The following is a 24,068-nucleotide window of genomic DNA, read 5'->3' as shown; positions in this document are numbered from 1 at the left end:
AGGACTCTGCAGTCTATTTACACCTACAGGCCAGTGGACACTCTTTCAATGATGAGGATGTTCACATCTTTTGACAGGGAGGAACGCTGGTTTGAGCGCAGAGTCAAGGAGGCCATTTACGTGAAAAGGGAAAGACCATCTCTGAATTGAGGAGGGGGCCTAAGGGTACATCTTTTGCCATCTTACAATGCTGTGATTGCAGCCATTCCCCAACTCTCTGTGAATGGTACTCATGGTTGTTGATCAATGGTCATGAGAATTTGCATAATTCTGATTAAGGAACTGACCTCCCAGCCCATTGTTCCTTCGGTTGGCTGGTTTCAGTCATTGTGCAAATGTACTGTTTATAAGATTGGGGAAACCTGCAGTCAGCTGAGACTGAAGAAGTCACCTGAATGAGTGACGAAACGTTTCTCCCACAAAACGCTACGTCCAGATGAACAGAATCAACTTTTGGAGGAATATTTCCCAAACTTACATCGTACATAAGCTGTGTATTTCGGGGTGAGGGTCATGTTATGGGTGAATTAAACCACTGTTAAAACATAGCTTTTAAAGAAAAGGAGTGTCTCTTTTCCTGTAAAATACCTGGAAGTTAGGCAATGCCAAGACTCTCCATAATATCACCCGGATGTTAAAAAGCACAGCATTCGATGCAAGATGGCGAAATATTATGTTTTTCTGCAAACCTACCAAGACATTCTGCAGTTATTAAAACTACTTACAGAATTATTTGTCTTCTTTCCTGTAAAATACCTTAAGTTATGAAATACTTTAAATTACTCATGTACTACCTAAAGCTATTTCCGCAGTACTTAAATTTACTTAGAGTATACTAATTTGTTTGTTTCCTGTAAAAACCTGGCTAAAAAAAACTTATTCCAGTGCACTTACCTTTAAATGTTTATAGGTAAATATAATTAAAACAAATAATAATGTGATTCCATTTAATGTGCTAAGTATGTGCTGCAATTGTGTCTATGTGTTTGTGTGGCAGGTACTAGCCATGACCCCAGTGAAGCTAACTAGCTTTTAGCTAAATATACTGAAGAGACACGGCCTCTGGGTCTGAAAAGTCAAGCAAATGAGAAAGTACCTTAAACCTGCATTTTGAATAGGCACTGAAGGAATGTGCGGCTGCATAATGATTGTAAGTCAGAATGTATAAAAGTCTATTGAGAAAATGACCCTTGATCTATAAGCTCATTAAACGCTTTTCTAATGAGTTTACCACCTAAATTGCTAGTTTCAGGTTCTGATTCATATACCTCACTGTTCTTGTTGGGAAGTATGCTCCCATTTACAGTAAAACAGACAATAAAGCTGGATATGTGCACATCCACTCTTCACTTGTGTCATCTAGTCTCAAAGAATACACACTGTTTGCTATAGTGTACAGATACAAAGTTTTTGTAAATAAATACAACCTCAGAAAATACATTTTAATGATGTCAAACTTCCTCTTTTAGAAGAGTAGTCTACCCAACATTTACCTAAGAAAACAGCACATATACTATGAAGAAAATCTAAGAATCATTCCCCCAAATATCAACAAATCTCCAGCTTTAAATGTCACACAGCTGAGACACTGAAACTAAAGAGGCGACTTTTGCGACAGCACAGTTGGCCCAAGCAGACCTTAAAATCCACGATGATGTACTTGAAGAAACACTAAAGGCTTTGATGGGGCTCTTATGGTCCCCTGACTTAAATCATTGGAAACCTGTCATGCTGTGTATGCAACTAAGCCGAAAAGATCTCCAAGGACGAGCGACTGATCTCTCAATCAAGGACAGACAGGTTTAGCTCGCTACAGAAAGTGTTAGAAAGGCCTCTTTATCGCCCAAAGGGCAATACTGCCAACTGACTAGTGGCAAAACGTTTTGCCAAAACAGCTCCAATTAGATCAATTATCCCAAATAGTGCCTGGATCAGCAAACTTACTTATATAAGTTATATTGGCCTTACTGACTGGTCAGAATGTGTTGGTCTACATGTCTATAAAAAAGAGCTATCATCACAAAAGTTGTCTGAATGTGGGTGTTCAAAACGTGTGCTAATGCGGTATTTCTTCATCCAAGGCAGTCCAGGCTCACTGGGTTGATGACACCAATATTGTTTTGCGGTTTTTTCCTGTGATATTGGTTAGAATCATTCCAACATATCATACCAGTAAAGTGTAGAACCAGACAAACACTGAATTTCTGGAGCCAGTGTTAACAGAAGCATCAGGGGCGGTGACCCCCATTACAGCCAGCGGCAATGATCACAAAGAGAGAGACGGAACAAAAGATGAAACAGACAAATAAGACACAGGCCATACCTTTCCAATATGAAGTCTATACCTGCTTACAAATAGCCATATTTACTCCACTTTAAGACTTTAAGGAAAGTCTGAGTGCTGTGGTTCATGCATTTAATGTCTACCTACAGTGGTGTGTGTCTTGAGCCACCGCTCATTTCTTTATGTTTTGTTTTTAAGGAGCCAGACCTTCTTGCAATTTTGTAAAGTGGTCTTGTCGTGGTGTGCAATGAGGCATTTTTTTTTAAAGTAGAGCAGATGAAGAGTATCTCAAAGTCGTGTGAAACAGAAAAATCCAGCAAAGGGATGACACACGACTTGAAAGATGCATCTGGACTTTTAATTGATCCATCTACTGTTCACTGACGGCTCATCAGAAATGCTCTCAGTGGAAGGGTGGCTGTCAAGAAGCCATTCTTAAGGAAGGGAAATGGAAAAAAGCTGATGTTATGCCAAATTACACAAGAATCTGAACAAAAATCAGTCTGATACGACTGATGAATCTTTTTTTTTTGTTCAAATTAACATTAATATATATGGATGAAGTAGTGGAGGCTTCATTTTGCTATGCCACAGTCATACTAAGTATACCCGGAAAATCCAAAACAGAACACCATCAGTCATGGATTGGCCTCCCCAGAGCCCGGACCTCAACATTACTGAAGGAGTGTGGGATCATTTTGACAGAGAACAGAAGGAAAGGCAGCAACATCCAAAGAAGAGCTTTGAATATCCTTCAAGAAGCCTGGAGAATTATTCCTGAAGACTACTTAACAAGAAAGCTGCCTAAATATTACTTAAATATTTACACTGATGCTTGTTAGAATTGTACAAATTCTGATTTTGCCTCATGAATGTTTGCATGTTTCAATACATCACTGCATCTATTTTCCGTTTTCATTTTTCGTATTCTTTGTGTTGTTAAAGCATTGAACCCATTTATGACTGTAAACTTAATGTAGTATATAAAGACGTGTTTTTACTAGTCACTATTAGCTTCAAGCTAACATTAATGGGGTGTTTTTCCCTGTGGATTTTTATAAGTGGATAAAATCTCCCCCTAATTCAAAGATGTCACGGTATAATAAACTGTTCTTTATGTCAAACATATTAAGCAATAGGAAATAAAAGCGACACGTCCTTTCCACTGAAAAGGTAAAATAGTTGCCCAGGTTTATTAGCTCACTAATAATATTAATGGTATTTATATTATTACACCCTTTTTAACCATGACATCAGTCATTACTTAGGCCAATCAAATCCTACAGCGAGGTTGGTTTGACTACGTCTGTATGAAAAAATAATATGATTACAAGGACATTTAAAAGGTAATTCATTTTGTATGTGTGTCACATCACCACTCAGGGAAAAGGTGTGACAGTGACGCAAATGCACCAGAAACTAATTCAGGCGGGGAGGGAAAAAAAGGGGAAAAAAACATAAATTTTCTTCTATCAACAGCATGCCATAATTTATCTGAAGATGAAACATAAGCTGCCAGGCACCCTGGTTACTATGGCAACTATCAAGTCAATAGCTGAGTTGTTCTGGCATCTGTCCCCACAGTGATTTTTGCTTGGTGTAAAAGACACAGGATCTACAGTAAGGCTCAAAGCTGCGAGACTACACGTCTGAGGCTTTCCGTGACACAAAATGTCTGTCGTGCCACCAGCTGGGGCTCGTTAGATCTCCGAGCATGACGCCTATTCAAAGACACTGAGAGGAAAGTGAGCGTGTCAGGAAAGTAGCACAGTGGGTTATGATCTCTCGCTGCATAGCTGTGACACTTTTGTCTGAGGCGCGGGCTCCTCCGCTTACAACTCCCAGTTTTTTTGTTTTAAAATCAAATGTTCACAGCAGTCACAACGGGCTTTGAAGTATCACAGGCCTAAAATAAGACCAAGCGGCTCAGCTTGCTGCACTGATCTGAGTTATTCAGCTGAAATGCGTTACCAAAGACTGACTGCCACTCCTCACCTTCTTTAGGGTGGTGCGGTTACCCTGCATGTAGCTGCGGTGCATCTCCAACACCTTTTGCGGCCTGCTACGCATCCAAGCGCTAAGCGTCTCGATAGGGGATCCATTTACACACCACTCGGTCACGCCAAACTGCCTCAGGTGGGCTCGCGCGTGGCTGGCTAAAGCCTTACGGTTCTCAAAGAAGAAGCCGCACAGCTCACAACTGGGATCTGAAAAATACAGGGGAGGAGTAAAGAGAAGACCTTTTCTTAGTGGATAATGATCGGTATCAGATGAAGTTCAGGGCAAGTGGAGAAAAAACTGCATCTTACCCTGGTGTGCATGTTTGTCTGGGGAAGGTTTTCTTTTGAAGGAGAAATCATGTGGAAGGGATGAGAAAGTCTTAAGCTGATGTGGAGATGAGTGCGCAGCCTCCACTGACTGGGCCTCCTCAGACAGAGGCCTTTTCCCCAGTGGGGACATCCTGAAAAACTTCCCTGCAGATGGGGTAGCAGATGGGCCCACAGACCCCACACCCTGCTTATGGAGCCTTGACCCTGACTGCTGCAAGCTGAGAGGAGATTTACGGAATTTGGAGGACTGGTAACCCGAAGCGCCCAAACCCTCGGAGCCGCTGGCGCCCCCTGTGCTCTCCCAGGAGGGACTGTTCGCTCCTTGGCTGGACTCTTTCTTCACTCCTTGGTCTGACTGCGAGGAGCCACCCACCCCTCTCTTGTGCATAACCTCCCTCAGGGTGTCGATGGGCGAACCATTGACGGACCACTCTGTGATGCCCATCTGTCGCAGGTGGGAGCGGGCGTGGCTAGAAAGGCCTTTGCGATTCTCAAAATATTCCCCGCAGAACTCACAACGGATATCCCTCGTAGGCTCCACCTCATGGGCCATGGCTAAAGAGATACCAGGTGAAAATGTGCACACGATTATCACATACAGTGGATCACACACGACTACCGAATACAGTTATTTTTACCAGGAATACACTACATTTACATGCATTGTTTGTTTAGCGTTACATGAGATACACGAGAAGACCTGTCCTACTCTAATCTGTAAGACAGGCTGTATGTAAAAGGTGGAAGTAACGGCCAGATGTCTTAAACTTGTAATTTTTCTAATGACCAGTAGGGGGACATTAGGTTATATGGAAGCCTATGGGCATGACCCACGGCTCACTTTAACTATGACCTCAGCAAACACTTTCCTGATGCGTTTATGGGCAAAAGTGACTAGTAGTGCAGTTTTAGTGACTAAAACATGATGTTAATTTTGTAAACCATCGCCTAAAAGGACAATACAGTGGTCCCTCACTATAACGCGGTTCACTTTTTGCGGCCTCGCTGTTTCGCGGATTTACTTTGTGCAATTTTGCATGCTTTTTCTTTTTTTTTTTTCTACAGCGCATTTTGTTTTGCGTCCTGATTGGCTGTAGACCACTGTCAGTCAATCTCCTCCGTACCGTGTCTCATGTACAGTACCGAATGCGTTCAGTCAAATTTACATCAATCTTCGATCGCTAGCAGTGTGACTCTGAAGTGCTGTACTGTATGTTTGTAAGTTTTCTCCCCAACAAACACAACAATGTCGACGAAACTTTTTGCACCGTCAAAGGCACCTGCGGTAGCATCCGAAAGGCAGAGGAAAATGCTAACCATCGCACAAAAAGTTGGACTTCTGGACATGCTAAAGGAAGGTAGAAGTTACCGTATTTTTTGGACCATAAGGCACATTGCATTATGAGGCGCATTAAGCGAAACCAAACAGTCAGATAAGTCAAACTTTACTCAACTCATTCTTCTTATTTCCTCTACTTCCATACCATTGATTCATAAATGTTGAATTCTCTCGTAGCTGCTCTATTCCCATGTTCTGGACCTGAAAGCAGGGTTTGATCTTTGGTTTCATTCTATAATACTGGACTTATTTTTTTACGAAGGTTTGAACTTCGAGAGTGTTTAAACAAGAGAGAAAAGTGTGGAAATGTTCATGCCTGTCTGAGAAAACTGTCTAAAGTGTGTAGTGAGGGGTTTTACAGCCTTAAAACATCTATAATAATTGTAAAAAATAAAGTTGGCTACTTCGCGGATTTCACTTATCGCGGGTTATTTTTAGAACGTAACTCCTGCGATAAACGAGGGACCACTGCAAATCAAGATTTGCTATAAAATTTGACTGAAAAGTGGTTAGCCCATGAGCAACCAGTGCCATCACACATATTTGCCATCACACAAAGATGCTGAAGTTGAGGCTTCAAAAAAGGACATTGCCAAATAATGGGTCGTAGCACAGTAGCTAAGACCATCTTTTATATACAGTCTATGCTTTGTAAAACTTACCACATATTCTCAAAAAGGGGGAAAACAGCCTGCATGCCTTAGTCCAAAAGTTAATCATAATTTCCCTGCTTTTAAAATGTTTGTTTTTTTAAAATAATTTGATCAAAGAACTAAAATCAGAAAAAACAGTTTGTGGTTTTATGCTATTATTTACAGAGATGTTGCTTGGCTTGCACCAAGTAGCCGCTTATTGTCTTAAAAAATGCTCCTGACTAAACTGAGGTTAATTCAGTCGGTGAAGCAAACAATAATAAATGATTAATGAATACAAACTAGACATGCCAGTACGTTTGAAAGTGATTTCCCTTATCTATAAATTATTCCTTAACAATTGTTAAATAAGCACTGAAGACAAAACAGGATTCAAATACCTAAGTTGAGAGGAAACGCACTGTCAGAGCTCCTCCAGCTAGAGTTGAGAGACTCAGCTGAAAACCCTCCAGATCTCCCCACAGCTCCAGGCGTGGTGACCTCTACCTGCACCGGCTCCGGCTTCAGCTTGAGAATCAGCCCGCTAGAAGGCGTTGATGGAGCCGAGCTCGACTTGGACACGGCGGGCTGAGGACTGGAGGGGCGGGCGAAGGCGAACGGCAGGCGACTGAGGAGAGTAGCTGAAGGAGAAGAGGACACCGAAAGGGGGGAACGAGGCGGTCCTGGAGAAGATGGCGGTGGGGTTTTGAGAGGTTTTAGCGGGAGGGCGCAAGGCAGGCCCCGTCTCGTGATGATCTCCCTCAGGGTGTCGATCGGAGAGCCGTTGACGGACCACTCGGTAATGCCCATCTGACGCAGGTGAGAGCGAGCGTGGCTAGACAGCCCTTTGCGATTCTCAAAATATTCCCCACAGAATTCACAGCCTATCTCCTTTGGAGGTTCACCTTAGGGACGAGAAGGTTTGACCTTGCGTTAAACAGAGAAAGCATTATGCTTCTATAAATTGTCTAATTTCATGGATACTACAACACTCACTGTGTGGAAGGGCCATGAGTTCCCCACTACTGAGGCGGAAGACCTGCATGGAAGAGGACTTGAGACGCTTGGCAGGTGGGCCAAGTATAGATGAGGCAGAGGAAGAGGTAGCTTTGGATGTTGATCCACTCCCGGTCGTAGTCACCTTGTACAGGAGTGATGAAGAGGAAGAGGAGGAGAGTGTCAGCAAGGATGGCTTTGAGGAGGAGAGCGTAGTGGGGGCGAGGCTCCGTGGCTCTGTGTGGTTGTCGAGCTGCAATGCACTGGCTTTGTGCTTAAAGTCATCCGTGTCGATGAGCCGGTTCAGGAGGCTGATGGGAGACCCCTTGGATTCCGAGTACTCCACTCCAAAGTGCCGCAGGTGAGCTCGAGCATGGCTGGATAAGCCTTTCCGGGTTTCAAACCAGGCGCCGCACAGCTGACAAACAATGTCTTTGTTGGGGTCAACCTCCAGTGCTATGAACAGAAGAAAGAAATGACTAAACATGAAGCAATGAAAAGATAAAACAATCATCAGCTAGGACAGCGACACTTACTGAGGTTAAGAGGAGCATCATTCTCCTCTGGCGCCCAGAGGGGTTTGGCTGTTGTTGAGCCGGAGAGGTTAGAGGTCAAGTTTTTCATGCCCCCTGCCTTGTGCTCAGGAGAGCGCAAGGGGGAAGACACAGGTAGTAGAGAGGAAATGGGGGCTTTCTTCACTACCGAGGAAGGGGAGCCAGAGTGAGCCGGAGCTGGAGAGGCGCCCGGAGAAGGTGTGGAGGAGGACGAGAGCGGCACTGCTTTCGCTGCTTTGGCCAAGAGGGACAGAGGGATGGGTTTCTCGTCTAAGTCCATGTCCTCATCTTTTGGGGCAACGGACGGGGAGGGGCTCTCAGCTATGAGTGGCTCCTGAAGAGACGAGCTTATTTTGCGCTCCTTGGCAATCCGGCGGAGGAGCTCAATGGAGGTCCCGCTGCCGTCTGAAACGGTGATGCCCAGCTGGCGCAAGTGAGAGCGGGCGTGGATGGAGAGGCCGCGCTTGGTCTCAAACTGAGCTTCGCACACCTCACACTTCAAGTTGTTGTCTGCACAAGTGTGAAAGACGGCATAAGACTGGGTAATAAGCTGTGTCTTACAAATGTTATAAATGTTTCAAACCGCTACAGATGACATCTGTTTTTAGGCAGCTTGAGCACTTACATGGTGTTTTTCTACTCTGCATACAAAGCATCTATGCTACGAGCCTTATTCACACACACATTCATCATAATCTAACATTCACACTCTGATGAACCAGGTCCTAGGGTTCAGTATCTTCCCCAAGGATACTTTGGTATGCAGACTGGAGCAGTCAGGGATTGAACCACCAACCTTCAGATTAGCAGACAGCCTGCTCTACTTCCTGAGCGACAGCCACCCCAGTTTTAAAACCAGCAGCAGGTGGCTCGGGTTATTCTAGAGACCACAGATATCCCAGAATACACTTACACAGTACTAGGGGTGCTCTAATTACCCCCTAAAAGATTTGTCTTCCTCTCAGGATTTCCCTTGTGATAACCCCCTCTCTTGTAGCATCTCTGTTACCACTACAGTTTTCCCACTGACAGCTATGATGAGGCTTGGCTGTAGCAAATCCAATCCCCTGTAAACACTCTGAGGTCAGCATTCCCACATTCCTGCCTCACCCGCGGTGTCTGCATCCTCCCCAGGAGAGAGGCTGTCCGTGTTCACGCCGCGCGGACCCGTTTTCCCGGGGCTTGAGCTCAAACCGTCCAGGGCTGAAAGCTGCTGCAGCTCCTCCTCATCTTCTTCCTCTGCTCCCTCCTCGTCATCGCCTAAAAACACAACCGTATCCGTGTTAAGTGCAGAAAATCCACAGTAATTAGGCTAAGTGATGAATGTCATGACAAATCACATTAAATAGCAGTCTGAGGGATGCATCTCAAAGCTAATTATACATTGGGGGAAATAAATAAATAAACTTCATCAAACGCATATGCACGCATTAAATGCATGTATATGTGGATAAAAGAAGAAAAGAATCAGGCTGTGAGCTGAAAAATCAGCTCAGTCCTGTGAGCTCAATGCCCTGTTATTTTCTCCCTCCTTGTTACAGCAGCGCGTTGTAATGCATTCTGTGGGGGAAATATGCATAAAAACAATTCAAGTAATGAATCCCTGTCAAAAAAAAAAAAAAAGCCAAAGAACAAAACAAAAAAAGTAATAACTGCACTACAGTATGAAACAAACGCGGCAGTCTTGGTTCCCCGCAGTCAGACATTCCTGGGACAAAAGTGCCATTTTCTGCGACAAATCGGTAAATCAAAAGAGACGTGGAGACAGACAATGCTTTTTGTCTGGTGGGCGGCTCTGCGCTTGTCAGTTCATCTCTTGACTGTAAAAGAGCAGCGATGTGACACCCCGGAACGCAGCGTTATAACACCGTTTATTATGCTAAAGACAACGCCAAATAATCACAGGGCTAATTTCTAAGATCGGAGGCAAAGTGGCAAACGCTAACTTTGTGCCCGTTCGGGCGGAGAGAGAGTGAGCAACCCGACACTTCCAAGTAAAAGTGATACTTCCATTATACTTGGTTGATCCGGATAAGTTGCAATAAGATTACCAGTTACTAACTGCTGCTACTTTGGGTCAACAAAGTTACCACGTTTCCCGACTATTCTCGCGGTCAGTTTATTGTAGGGGGAGAAAAAAAGAGACATGCACAAAAGCATGCACTTGAAGGCACAGCGTGTCCTCTATCAAAAATCAAAGCAAAGTAAAATGGCGAGGATTGGGCAACTGTAGGTAATTTTAGAGATCCTGCAGCATTGGAAATACTGGACGTCATTCGATACGTGTATAATAGAGGGGGGAAAGCACACAGACATACACACTCACATAAATATGTATTGAAAAGAAAAAACAAACTGCAACAATAGTATCACAACAGCCAAAATGCACACAATCTATCCCCGCGTGCAAAATCAGGAAACCCGAAACAATAACAATGACCCGCTTTATGAGCTTCTGACATGCGTGTCACAGGCTACCTGCACGCGACACTCATTTTTTTTACCCGGTCTCCAACGTGATAAAGAGTTTTTCTTTCTTTCTCTCTTTCTTTCTTTTTAATGGCTGTTATCTGGCTACATTGTGACAGAAGATGCGGCGCCAGACGTGCAGTGCGAAGAAGCCGCCGCGCGATCCGAGGGCACGCGGTGCACGGGAATTACGGCGCGCGGTACTCACCGGTCCGCAACCGCAGTGCATCGGACTCCCGGCAGCTGAAGCCAGACAGTTTTTCCGCTATTGTTTGGGTCTGCGGGGAGGTGGAAGCAGCCATTTTGCCCCCATATGCACCGCTAAGCTAAGGCGTGACCAATCGAGTGGAGGCGGAGGTTGGGATAAATGCACCGAGTGCCACATCAACCATGGGCATCAGGGATTCTCTCACTCTTTCCAGCTCTCTCCCTCACACACACACACACACACACACACACACACTCGCGCAAAGACTGATTTTTCTCAGCAGCCACCTGACTCCAGTACTTCCCACCGAGGACAGGCAGTAACTTCAAAACACATTTCTAACTGCTTTATCATTATCTCCTTCTATCTTGGTTTTATGAGGCAACAGAGAGCCAAGCTCAAACTTCAAACGTGGACAAGGCAGTGACCCATCAGAGCCATCAGCAGCCAGCAGATTAATCACACAACCAATAAGTAAGGTCTGTTTATCACATTGCCATTTTTAAAGATGGACCAATAATAGAAACTCACCTTTACACTCTTCTGCTCCGTCCCGCTTCTTCCAGGATTGGGGAGATGCTGAAGGCAGCACATCAGAAACAGCAGCACTCAGGGTCCTTTCGCTTGTCTCCTCCTCCAGCTTTACTTTAACAATTCCCTCCCCTTCATCCTCTAGGTCTCTCTCGTCTTCATCATCGTCCTCGTCTTCCTCCACTGGAGAGCCAGAACTCCGAGGGGGAGCCGTGGGGATTACGAGGTCAGGCCTGCTGGAGAACAGCTCCCTCAAGATGTGGATCGGGGAGATGGTAACATCCCAGTTAGTGATGCCGAAGTCACGGAGGTGGGCCCGAGCGTGGCTTGACAGGCCAGCCCGGGTATCGAAGCCAGCACTACAGAACTCGCAGTGCATCACGCTGAAAGTGTCCGGGTCAAAGTTGGCAACTACAGGGGAAAGAAGCAATGCAAATGATTGAATGTAAAGTAAGGCATGTCATGCTAATGGTTCCCGACCTTTTGTTTGTTTGTTTTATTGTGACCCCCACAAATTGTTGGAACAACTTTTCCTTTTAAAAACCCACACACCACAATGCTGGTGTGTTGGTCTGTTGGTCATTTGCTGAGTTACCACTTTGGTCAAGCCAACCACAAAAATAACTGCCATGAAACTTTGAATAATCATGGCTCTCAAGAGATGAATTCTATTCATTAGTGTACTGAACTTTCCTTTAGCACCCCTATCTGGGTGGTCTCAAGTGAAATCTCTCATGCCTCCACCAACTGTTGGGTTATTGTTGGACTTATCTGTAGGAACAGATATCTGGATATGAATATGCAGATCAAAGATTAAACTTTCTGGCGTCTGCTTTCTGCTTGTTAATAAGCAGAATATGAAGGTAAAGAGCCTCTATAAAAAGTGAAAGTCGGATTGCATTTATTAAAATGTAATTCTGATCTACTAACCTGGTATACACCTGCGAGATCTTTGAAGTCTGCGGACCAAATGTTCCTAGTCGTCCCGAGGTCCAGATTAAAACACAGAGAAGACCAGGCATTTGTGGTGACTGTGCCTAAATTGTGGAACACTTTGCCTCTGCATATCAGGACCTCCACAACACTGGATACTTTTAAAACCCATCTAAAGACTCATTTTTAAATCAGTATGAGCCTGTTACTATTGTTTTTATTTATCATCATTCTATAATTCTATTCCCTTCTAGCTTTATCCTATTTTATGTCTTTTGCCTTGACTATTTTTATTGTACAATACTTTGGTCAACAGATGTTGTTTTAAAAGTGCTTTATAAATAAACTTGAATTTGAACTTGAACTAATCCAAAAACCGTAAACAAAGAAAACACGGGAAGAGACATGCAGGTTAACTTTCGGAGGTTTAAGTCATCATTGGTGATGATGACCCTAACACTAGCCAATTATTGAATTGTTCTTCCGAGTCTTGGCAATCCCAGAACAAAGAAAACTAACACACAAAAAATGTTCATACAGGGTTAGAGTTGGGTTAGGGTTATGAAAACTTGGGCCTCTAAGTTTTAACTTCTCTCAGTTTTGAGGTGAACAGTTGAAGCAAGGTTACGAGTGGCTGACATGTAAATTTATCAGATTAGCTACATGAACATCTGCGAACATCAACTACAAAAATAGCCATAAATATGTGGACATGGTTTAAGCCAGAGAACTAGCCGGTAGGTTATAAACCACTTACCAGTTATATTATAGAAATTCAATATACATTTCTCAAAGTGTTCATCACATCAACAAAAAATTAAACACGGAGACAAATATGAAAAAAATGTAAAACCTTGTATAATGTAAAAAAAGGGTATTAAAGTGAGATATGATAGCCTACATCAGAGTCTTCATTGTAAAGATGTTTTACTCCAAACACAATAAAAAGACAGGGTTCCAAATCTGCAAAGACATCTACATAGTCTAAGAAACACATGCGACAGGGTGCTGACCTTTTTTTTTCTTCTTCTGATAAGAAAACTTCTTCTCAATCGCGTTGACTTCCTCCGGGGATATGAAGTGACGCACGTTGTAGCTGACGCCCACACGGTTCAGGTGGCCTCTCACGTGATTGGCAAGCCCAATTCCATTATGAAATCGATCGGGGCAGTAGGGGCATTTCCTCTCCACGCTCTTCAGCGCCTCTGTGTCCTCATCAATCTCGTCTTTGTCTTCATCCAGGACGCCCTCTGACAGGAAACGTCGCACGCGTTCCTCGTCAATGTCTTCGTCGTCGTCGCTGTCAATTTCTACAGGAGCGGCAGCGACCCTGGTGCTCCTCCTCAGAAAGAAAACCTTCCCGTCTTTTTCCGCTTCCTTCTTGTCATCGTCCTTTTCGCTCTTCTTGGTGGGGAGCGGTAATGGAGCACTCTGCAGCGATGAGCCATCATCTATCAAGGAAAGAAAATGAACTTTTGATTAAAATTATCACGAAATCTAACTCAAACAGCAGGCAGTGCATGCGCATCCAGAAATCTGAATAAAAAAATAATAATAATAATAATTAGCTAATTTTTTGTCATTTCTATCAATCAAGGGTAAACTATTACTCTGAAATTAACAATTGAGTTCTTATTTAGTCTCACCCATGTTGGATTGTGCTCTAGTCTGAGGCCTGACTGCCACTGATGAGCTTTCCTCTTCCCGACACAGCTCTGTCTTAAACTCTGACTTCTGATCTTGGTCCTGCTCTTCCTCTTCACTCTCAGGCAGCTTTTCACCATCCCCAGTGGTGTCAAGCTTGGCCAGATCAGTCCAAGGTTTGCCTCTTGTGCTGAATCTCCTGTTACAGACCACCTGTCTCACAGGCCGAGCTGTAGTGCCGTCTGGTGTTCTGCTGTCATCAGAAGCAGTAACTGCTCGCTGGCTTTTGCCTTGAGTTGCGTCATGCTGAGATCCGGACTCAGAGACGAACTCAGGGTCTAGGTTGGGTTTAAAAATTCTTGCTCCCATACTAGCCTTTAAACGCTGTCCAGACTCGTCGATCTCTCCTGGATGAACGAGTGCCTGGTGTTCCCTCAGTATGGATTCACTTGAGGTCAGGAAGCCACAGTGACCACAGGTCAGGGAAGTAGATGCCAAACTCAGTGGTGAGCCAGAGGAAGAAGAATCTGACTGGAGAGTGGGCTTTTTCCTGGTGTGGGTCTTGGAGTGATTAGCTAGTGCTTGGGATGTTCTTGTGCTGAAGTTACACTTGGTACAGATAAAGCGGCGACGGTAGGCAGAGAGAGCTCGGGTCTGAGTTGGAGTTCGAACTGAATTTGGCAGGGGTGTATTTAGGTCAAGGACTCCTGGGTCTATATCCAGTGTTGACACTGGCGATAGAGGTGGAGATTTGACCGTGTCTGGGTCTACCACCTTGCTTAGTATTGAGCCTGGGCCAGTATTTTCTATAACTGTCGGGTCTATGCTTCTATTTTTCAACACCTTGCTGTCCAGTGTCTGAAATTCTTTTGCTTTCCCATTTTCATTCAGTTTCTCAATTTCTTCCAGGATCTTCAGTCGTGACTCTTCGTGCCTTCTATGGTGGTCAGCAAGTGCAAGTCGATTTGGCAGGTTCCATCCACACTCAGTGCACCGAAAGCGGCTGCCCTTTCCTAACCGCCTGACACCCCCTGCGCCACTCTGATTGTGCTCAATCATGTGTTCTTGCAGGTGGACCTGCTTTTTAAAATAAATGCTACACTCGACACACGTGAAAATCTCTTTATCTGTCTCCGCTCCACTTTCTTCTCCTTCTTTGTCTCTTCTCCCACCTCTGTCTCTGAACTTTATGGGTTCCACCCCTCCCTCTCCAAAGCTGACCTCCTCAAAGTCATAAACCCCTCCACCTCGATTTAGCTGTACTGTTTCAGATTTTTGAGGACTAGGTCTTGCCAATTTGGCAGTCTCAGGCAACGTACGCTTTAAGGTGCCAAGTCCTGAGAAGGGCCTGAGCAAGACCCTCTTTTTTCTGCACCGCTGAATGAATGTGCAATGAGCCCAGGGGGCAGGAGGGGGACTCTCTTGGTCTGAGTCTCCGGGGAAGGTGTACACATCTCTCTCAGGCTCCTTGGTTTCCTTTCCCTTGGGCTTTTTTTCTCCCTCCCCGTTGTCCAGCACCACCTCCTCCTCCTCCATTTGGCAACCTTCCTTTGGTTTTACTTTAGACAGGAATGGCTCAGCTCCCTCAGATACATTCCAGAATTTGCTGTCTGCTACTGCAAAGAAAGCAGGAGAATTCTCAGTGAAAGAAAAGATTTTAAAAACAAAGCTATCGAGTGTGCAGGCAGACTAAGTTTATTCAGTATGGTACTTACATTCTGTTTGGCCAGGCTGGGATGTATTTGGCTCCTCTGTCTTTGTGCTCTCATTGTTATCACTGTGCCCCTCAGCGGGTGTAGACATGCCAGTCTTACTATGGAAGTGTTGCATTTTATCAGGTACTTGGTCATCTTCACTATCAAGTCTGGATGCCATCAGAAAAAGAATTTATTACATTATATTCGTAATAAATTTAAGAAAAGTATCTGCCTGTATTCAGGAAAAAATCAGAAATCATGTTTGGCCTCATATTTCTTATTCTCAGGCCCATTGCCACCACTGAGGTCGAGTCCCCCATCTTTTCAGGGAATTTCGTGGGTTTTAGCTAACTAAGGGATGTGTAATTATAAACATGGAAATGCTGGGAATGTTAGGCCCATAAAAATTTGGTAAGAGACAAGTTTTTTCTAATTTTGGTTCTGCACACTACCACAATGATTTTAAATGAAATAACTCAGATGCAGCTGAAGTACAGACTTTCAGCTTTAATTTAGTGGGTTAAAAGAAAAGACTGCATAAAAATGTGAGGAACTACAAGCATTTTTAACACAACCCCTTCATTTCAGGGGATCGAAAGTAATTGGACAAAAATAAATATTATTATTATTATCATAGTTATTTCATTATAATTAAATAACTGAAGATAAAATGTTCATTTCTAATACCTGGTTGAAAACCCTTTGCTGGCAATAACAGTCTGAAGTCTTAAACTCTTGGACATCACCAGATGCTGGGTTTCTTCCTTTTAATGAGGGAACCCTTTTTTTTGCCAGGCCTTTACTTTCAGTTGCTGTTTGTTTGTTTGTTTGTTTGTTTGTTTGTTTGTTTGTTTGTTTGTTTGTTTGTTTGTTTGTTTGTTTGTTTGTTTGTTTGTTTGTTTGTTTGTTTGTGGGCCTTTCTCTGCAAAGTCTTCAACAAGTGAAATGCATGCTCAATTGGGTTAAGATCAGGTGACTTGCTTGGCCATTCAAGAATAATCCACTTCTTTGGTTTAATAAACTCCTGGGGTGCTTTGGCTGTATGTTTTGGGTCATTGTCCATCTCTATTACGAAAGCCAGCGCAACTGTATTTAGCTAGATTTGAGCAGACTGTACATCTCTGAACACTTCAGAGTTCATTCAGCTGCTTCTGCCCTGTGTCACATTATCGATAAACACTAGTGTCTCAGTGCCACTGGCAGCCATGCACGCCCAAACCATCACACTGCCTCCCCTGTGCTTTACAGATGATGCGTTGTCCTTTGGTTCATGAGCTGCTCCACGCCTTTTCTTGACATCATTCTTGTAGAGGTTGGTCTTGGTTTCATCTGCCAAAGAATGTTTTTCCAGAACTGTGCTGGCTTTTTTTTTAGATGTTTTTTTTTTTTTTTTAGCAAAGTCCAATCTAGCCTTTCTGTTCTTGAGGTCTTGCACCTTGCAGTAAACCCTCTGTATTTACTTTCATGCAGTCTTATCTTTATGGTAGACTTGGATATCGATACGCCTAACTCCTGGAGAGTGTTGTTCACTCGGTTGGCAATCATCCACCACTGTTATCGTCCATGGATGTCCAGGTCGTTTTGCATTGCTGAGTTCACCAGTGCTTTCTTTCTTTCTCAGGATGTACCAAACTGTAGATTTTGCCACTCCTAATATTATAGCAATTTCTTGGATGGGTTTTTTTCTGTTTTCCCAGCTTAACGATGGCGTGTTTCACCTACATGGGCAACTCCTTTGACCAAATGTTGTCTGTTCATGGAAATATCTTCCAAAATGCAACCAACACACCTCAAATGAACTCCAGGCCTTTTATCGGCTTAATTTATAATGATATAAAGAAAGAATTGCCCACATCTGTCCGTGAAATAACCTTTGAGTCAATCGTCCCATTACTTTTGGTCCCCTTTAAAAAGAGGGTGACCTGCATTAAGGAGCTGAAACTCTTCATTGAATTTGACACACAAATGAAAGCTGAGAGTCAACACATTATGTCCATTATATAACTATAACTGGAATACGTTTTAGTAAAGACAGTAGTGTGTTCAGCACTTTAGGAAATACACTAATATGCTATCTTTCAAAGAATCAGGTAAGATGATTCTTTGATAGATTCCTGTGAGCTAAATGTAAAAGTTGAACATGCAAGTTCATAACATACAGTTAGGTCTAATTAGATTTAATTTTGCCTCTTTACATCACCACAGTGGATTTTAAATCAAACAATCAAAAAGTTACTAAAGTGCAAACTTCCAACTTTAACTTGAGAGGTTTAAAAAAAATTGCATTGACTGCTTAGGATTTACAGTCAGGTGCAAAAGTAATTGGACCATACATGGCCAGGTGAGGCCTGTTCCTTTGTTATTCCTTGACAAAACAAGTAGATCTATCTAGAGCCAATTCCAAGTATTCAACTTGCATTTAGTATCCGTTCACTAGAACTCTGAAAATGAAGCCCAAATAGATGTTGCAAGTGAGGCGGGCCATCGTTTGGCTGAAAGATCAAAATAAACATATTAGAAAGTTAGAAGAAAGGAGTGGGCAAGTAAACAGTTTGGTACATGCTTAAAATGAATGATTTCACTGGCCAACTTCACATCGCCAAAAGGCTTGAAAGGCCACAGAAGAAAGCTAAATTGGATGATTGCAGAATTCCTTTCCAAGTTAAGAACACTCAAAGAGATAGACGTATCATTGTCAAAGTCTACAATCAAGAGACGCCTTCATGAACGGAAACACAGAGGGTTTACAAGGTTAAAATGAAAAATAAAAAAGATTAGAAATATAGATTAGAAAAAATAAATATGTTTAGTGTACAGGCCTATACTCAGATTCAAATACATCCTGCAAAACTAATGGAACTGCACTTTACTGTGTTAATGGATAATTACTCAGGGTAATTGAAACTCAGAGTTTCTCAAGACAAAGGAATAAGGATATTCTTAAATATCCAGTTACTTAATCTCAATGCAGGAGAACAGTTTTCAGTTATTTAATACAAAGCTGAATGCAGACACCCACAAACAAGTATTACCTAAAGGAGCCTGCAGTAAAGGCCTAGCAAGCATTTCAAGGAAACACATGTTGATATGTCTATGTGGTCCAGTCACCTACTGCAAAGGATCTCATCTAGTATTTGTTGAGAATCTAGAGAATCTGCAAATATAAAGACTCTTAAGTCTTTATATTTGCAGCGAGTATTGAACACGTCACCAATTTTTTAAGTAAATATATTTCTAAAGGTGCTATTGACATGAAATTTTCCACACATGCAAAGAAATCAGACTATAGATGTCTAGAAACGATGTGATACAAAAGCCTTTGTTGGTGATGACAGTGTGAAAACTCCTCCTGTGTGGAGAAACTATGCTCAAGTGTGATTTTGGCCCATTCTTCCACACAGTGTTCACATCCTGAAACTTCTGTGGGTCCATTCTTTGAACCCTGAGCTTTAGTTCTTTCCACACATCTTTAATTGGATTCAGGTCATACGATTGGCTGGGTGATTCTAGCAGCTTTATTTTCTTTCTCTGAAAGCAACTCGGAGTATCCTATGCTGTGTGTTTTGCATCATTGTCCTGTTGAAACATCCACCCTCATTTCATCATCATCATCATCCTGGTATAGGTGGCAGCAGATTTTTTTTTTATCAAGAATGTCCCTGGACATGTTTCCATTCATCTTTCCTTCAATTATATGAAGCATGCCAGTGCTGTATGCTAAAAACAGCCCCACACTGATGTTCCCACCTCCAAGCTTTACTCTTGGTATGCAGTGCCTTTTGGCCTCCAAACAGCTCAACTTTGAGCTCATCTAACCAGTCTACATTCTCCCAGTTTTTCACAGGCTTGTCTAAAGCGGGTCTAAAGTTCAGCAAACTTTAGACCCGCTTCATTATTCTACTGTATATAGTATATTATTTTATTCTATTCTGTACAGCTGTGTACTGTATTTATTCTTATTGTATTCAAATTTTTGCGTCATAACTTTTGCACTGTCCACTTCCTGCTGTGACAAAACAAATTTCCCACGTGTGGGACTAATAAAGGTTATCTTATCTTATCTTATCTTATTATGAATTTTCTTCAGCAATGGAGTCTTGCATATGGCGTGCATGACTTTTCATTTTCACTGGAACCTTCACTAGTTTAGAAATTCTTCTGTAACCAATGCTATCAATATGTTCTGCAACAATAAGGTTGCAAAGGTCTTGAGAGAGCTCAGTGGTTTTACTCATCATAATATGTTTCTAATGTGACACCTTGATAATGAGACATCTTTTATAGGCCATCATTTGAGTCTGAACCAGCTGATATTCATTTGCACTAAGTGGCAGGACTGCTTTCTGATTACTGATAGATTTCAGCTGCTATGACTTCCCATGCCCTTTTGAACCTCCCTTTCTTCAATATTTTTCCCTATGTCATTTCTCATTATTAAACATCACTTAATTTATGGACATCTATGGTTTGATTTCTTTGCATGTGTGGACTGAATGAGTTGTTACTGACATCTGATGAGAATTTCATGTGAACAGCACATTTAGAAATATCTTTACTTAGAAAATTGGTAACGTGTCTAATATTTATTTAAGTGTAAGTATGTCCAACTGCTTCTGTGGCTCTGAAAATGGGAAAAAACATGTTTAAAAAATAACAGTAATTCCTAGAAAGTCCATTCAAAATTTTTGTTAAACAACTTGAATTAAAGCTCTGCACTTAAAGATTATGGACCCAACTATATATAAGTAACTAACTTGTCTTATAAGGGGTACATAGAAGGAAAGGCCCATTTTAACATAAGACTGTTGTAGGCCTTCAGTTTCCATCATTGTTTCTTTTTTTCTCAAAGGTGGAAACCGAGACCTATGTTTTTCAAATGCTTTATGGTGCCTGTTTGAGAAGGTATACTAACTTTTACAGTATATATTTTCTTGCTACGTCAAGTACTAAACTCTAAACTATATTGCTGTAATTTAAGAATGTTGACAAGTTTGAGCACTTGTCTTATTAGGAAATGTTGATTGTTAGGAAAGCTGTAAGTGCTTTACCCAGCAATAATAACTCACTTAGGTAATAGGTAACAGAAGCCTTTTGACAGCTAACTAGATACAGGGAGCTAAAATTTATTATTTTTAGCTAGCTAAAGGCATTTGTTGACAATTCAGGGATGAGCTGGGTTTTCAAAATATGAACACTGCTCTATGTAAAAGCTGCAAACTAGCCTGCAAATAAATCTTCCAGTGAAATTAAAAGCAAACCATCGTCTTGTTTATTATCCAAGCTGACTCTCAGGGCTGTAGTTAGCAGTGTTGTCAACTCCTCAGTAAGGAAAATCGCCATTGGCTGTCCTAAAAGTCGCTAGAAGTCGCTAAATGACTTCATCGCCTAATTTGCACAATAGGTCATGCTTATGTCATTGTAACCTACGTTGTTGGAGAGAGAAATATCATCGTGGAAGAGACATAAAGTGAGTAAAAAATGCCCTAAATGCATTTAGAATTTATTTGGAATTACAAATTAAATTTCTTTTAGCAATTATTGTTTTTTAATGTCACAATTCCAATCCTGATCCTTTATCCGGGCTTGGACTGGCAAAAGTGACCCGAAATTGGCACTCTGGTGGAGTTACTTTCTGTGTGTGTGTGTGTTTATAAGTAGTTTTAAACTTTATGATCCACAAAACAGCATAACAGTAAAATAAGAACTGACTGCGTTACAGTCAGTGTGGGAGCAGCGGCTTCACTCATGCGCGATTCATTTGCAGTTTGGACGCATAGATGTGAACATCTTCTGCCCTGATAGCAGCTGGGGGAGGACTATCCTCCGCCTGTGAGCCCTTTGGCACGGGCGAGATGCCCACGGCAGCACCCGCTGCTTGTTGAGAGTAAGAGCGATACGCGTTTTCAAGTCAAAAAATCGTCATAAATAAGTCTCCAGAAAAAGTCGCCAGATTTGTCGCTAGTCGCTTTTTAGAAAAAAAGTCGCTAAGGGGGTCTGAAAACTCGCTAAAAATAGCGACAAAGTTGCTAAGTTGGCAACACTGGTAGTTAGCTTATAGCATCTGTTCAAATTCAAATAAATTCAGTTCAGTTTTGTTTATATAGCTCCAAATCGCAACAACAGTTACTGCAAGGCACTTATTATTGTAAAGTTAAAACCCTATAATAATACAGAAAACACCAACAAACAGATAACCGCCATTGAGCAAACACTTGTGAAGGACAAACTTTGGAAGGAAAAACTCCCTTTTAACCGGAAGAAATGTCCTGCAGAGGCTCAGGGAGGTGCAGCCATCTGAATAACTCATACTGCACTCAGTACGTTCCCACAAATAATGCAATAAAACACAAAAGCACCTTTATCTTTATACAGATTAAAGTTAGCCATAAACTGAGCTTGGCTTTTAAACGTTTGTGCTTTTATGCTAAGCTAACAGCTGCTCTCGATAACTTTGAGCCACCTCTCAGCTAAAGAGTGTTGCTAATGTTGAACCAGTGTTTTTTTCAAATGTTCCCACTCACTCAGTAAGCAATGAGTTAATGTAAGTAACTGGTATCCAGGCCCACTTTGCCTTATGACCTCAGTATTGCTAAAGTCTTTGCTGCATACCCTTATAGAAAAGAAAAAACCATGAGTGATATATTATAGTTCTTTAAAGGATAACTACTTATTCATGAAAGTTGCCCCTTTTCTCTGTAAATTCTTAAGATATTTATTAAAAGCTAAATATGACTCATGTAAACATTGTGCTGTAAATAAAAAATGTTAAAGGAGCACCTTTCATGACTAAATATATATCTCTTGAAATTAATGGGACTTTTTAGAATATTATATTTCTTTTCTACGTGGGTATTCATTAAAGTCAAATTTCATCACCCTTCGTCCTACACCACCTCCTCCTCACCTTAGTCCAGAAGAAGGAGATCCTGGACTGTGAGCAGCCAGACCGTGAGGGTTAGAAAAGTTCTGTAGCTCCTCCTCTGACGCACGACAGCGCACAAAACAAACAACCACAGAAACATCACTTCACAGCTTCACAGGTAAAATCCACAGTTAAAGAAAGTGCTGGGCAGATTACAGAGAGAGCAAACTGAAAGACTTCTGACTACAGCACACTGGAAAAACATTTAAAACAATAAGGGGACAACAATGATAGGCACATAGGCTCAGTACTAGTTTAGCTTTCCAGCAGAATGCATTGCTACCGTTGTCTTTACATGCGTGCAACAGGTGTGTTACCATCTAGTGTTTCCTTCTCAGAGTCAGAGTCCCAGCTTAAGGAGGAAGGAAAGGCTGAGGATTTGAATCTCCTCTGTGCGCTCCTCCCTTGGTTTGCACTGGACTGGGGGCCCTCACTCTGCTTGGAGCGCTCCTCCCCAGTGAGGCCCCACAAGCATTTGGCAGATATCAGGCCATCTCTCAGATTTGGAGAACATGAAGACTAGAAAGTAGTAACAATAAACAAAGAATTCATTGTTGATGGGGGTGAAAATGGCAGCACTTATGACCACATAAATATATAAATTTTTATTTATATATATATATATATATATATATATATATATATATACACATTGATGCCTTACCTCTAAGGTGCTGTTGAGGAAAGTTGGGGTGACGGGGTTTTGTGCTGAGTCGATGGGTACGGGCCCATAGCTGGTCCCTGGGGTTAGGGGTTCCCCTTCTGGCTCCATGGTCCCCCCCACCCCCCAGAGAACAGTATGGAGTCCCACTAGTAAACAGCCTGCCTACATCGTGCAGCCTCCTCTCCTTCTGGAAAACATTCACACATGAACTCGCACTGAAGTTTTTCCGTGATGGAAAACTTTCCTGGAGCTAATTGCACGGAGAATGATTTTTAAACCAGCATAAAACACACCATGTATCAGCCTCATTTAATGGCTTAATCTGGAGAATCTGTCGTGGTTCAGCTGTCTTGTGTATTTTCTCTTTAAAAAAAAATTTGGCAGCTGCAGCTTTCGGACTGTCTGACCTATTTTCACAATATGTCTGGTTTTAAAGAATGAAAAGGAGCGCTCGAATGGTTACACAAATAAGTGGCCTTTATATTCAGGCCCTTGTCCTCACTGCTGCCCCTCTAGAAAAAAAAAGACAGGAAAATGCCCGGGCACATCAAGGTGTCCCACGGGTTGGCCTCTGTCGCTTCAGAGGACGTGGCTCTTATCGATCCGGTCGCTGTCAGGTGATTTGGAACAGCAACGCATCCGTGCACGTTGCCTTTGAAACCCAGACGCCCATAAACTGCAGGTTTTTTTAGGGTTTTTTTTAGTGCAAATACTCACTGAAATCGGCCTGGTTTGCGGATCGCAGGGAAAGGCTGCCTCTTTAAGCACCGTTCGTCATACTTTGAGGACGGAGCTGAAGCTTTACGCACCGCGACGATGCTGGCAAGAAGCTTTGACTGCTCCCATGGAGGAACTTGCTCTTTTT

The 24,068-nt window shown here is 42.4% G+C and overlaps 1 protein-coding gene and 1 long non-coding RNA gene across 3 annotated transcripts in view; one reads left to right on the top strand and one right to left on the bottom strand.

Annotated features, from left to right (window-relative positions):
- The window catches only part of wizb (WIZ zinc finger b), a 32,826-nt gene extending 8,765 nt beyond the window's left edge, over positions 1-24,061 (bottom strand). For both annotated transcript variants that reach the window (XM_026165847.2, XM_026165851.2), the window contains exons 1-14: positions 23,921-24,061; positions 23,204-23,390; positions 22,857-23,058; positions 22,522-22,597; positions 15,636-15,784; positions 13,923-15,536; positions 13,290-13,727; positions 11,344-11,754; positions 9,246-9,395; positions 8,118-8,645; positions 7,582-8,037; positions 6,987-7,490; positions 4,594-5,169; positions 4,280-4,491 (exon numbers count right to left, since the gene is read on the bottom strand). In XM_026165847.2, the coding sequence (XP_026021632.2) occupies positions 4,280-4,491; positions 4,594-5,169; positions 6,987-7,490; positions 7,582-8,037; positions 8,118-8,645; positions 9,246-9,395; positions 11,344-11,754; positions 13,290-13,727; positions 13,923-15,536; positions 15,636-15,784; positions 22,522-22,597; positions 22,857-23,058; positions 23,204-23,311 (5,424 nt within the window). In that variant the 5' untranslated portion in view covers positions 23,312-23,390; positions 23,921-24,061. The remainder of the gene's footprint in view (positions 1-4,279; positions 4,492-4,593; positions 5,170-6,986; positions 7,491-7,581; positions 8,038-8,117; positions 8,646-9,245; positions 9,396-11,343; positions 11,755-13,289; positions 13,728-13,922; positions 15,537-15,635; positions 15,785-22,521; positions 22,598-22,856; positions 23,059-23,203; positions 23,391-23,920) is intronic.
- On the top strand, positions 10,339-14,958 carry LOC145428358 (uncharacterized). The gene is made up of 3 exons (XR_013908647.1): positions 10,339-11,291; positions 11,489-11,793; positions 14,830-14,958. It is a non-coding gene; the product is annotated as an uncharacterized LOC145428358 (long non-coding RNA).
- Positions 24,062-24,068: the final 7 nt, after the last annotated feature.

Source organism: Astatotilapia calliptera, chromosome 4, assembly GCF_964374335.1.
Source record: "Astatotilapia calliptera chromosome 4, fAstCal68.1, whole genome shotgun sequence".
Classification (NCBI taxonomy): domain Eukaryota; kingdom Metazoa; phylum Chordata; class Actinopteri; order Cichliformes; family Cichlidae; genus Astatotilapia; species Astatotilapia calliptera.
This window is presented reverse-complemented; position numbering and strand designations above follow the sequence as displayed.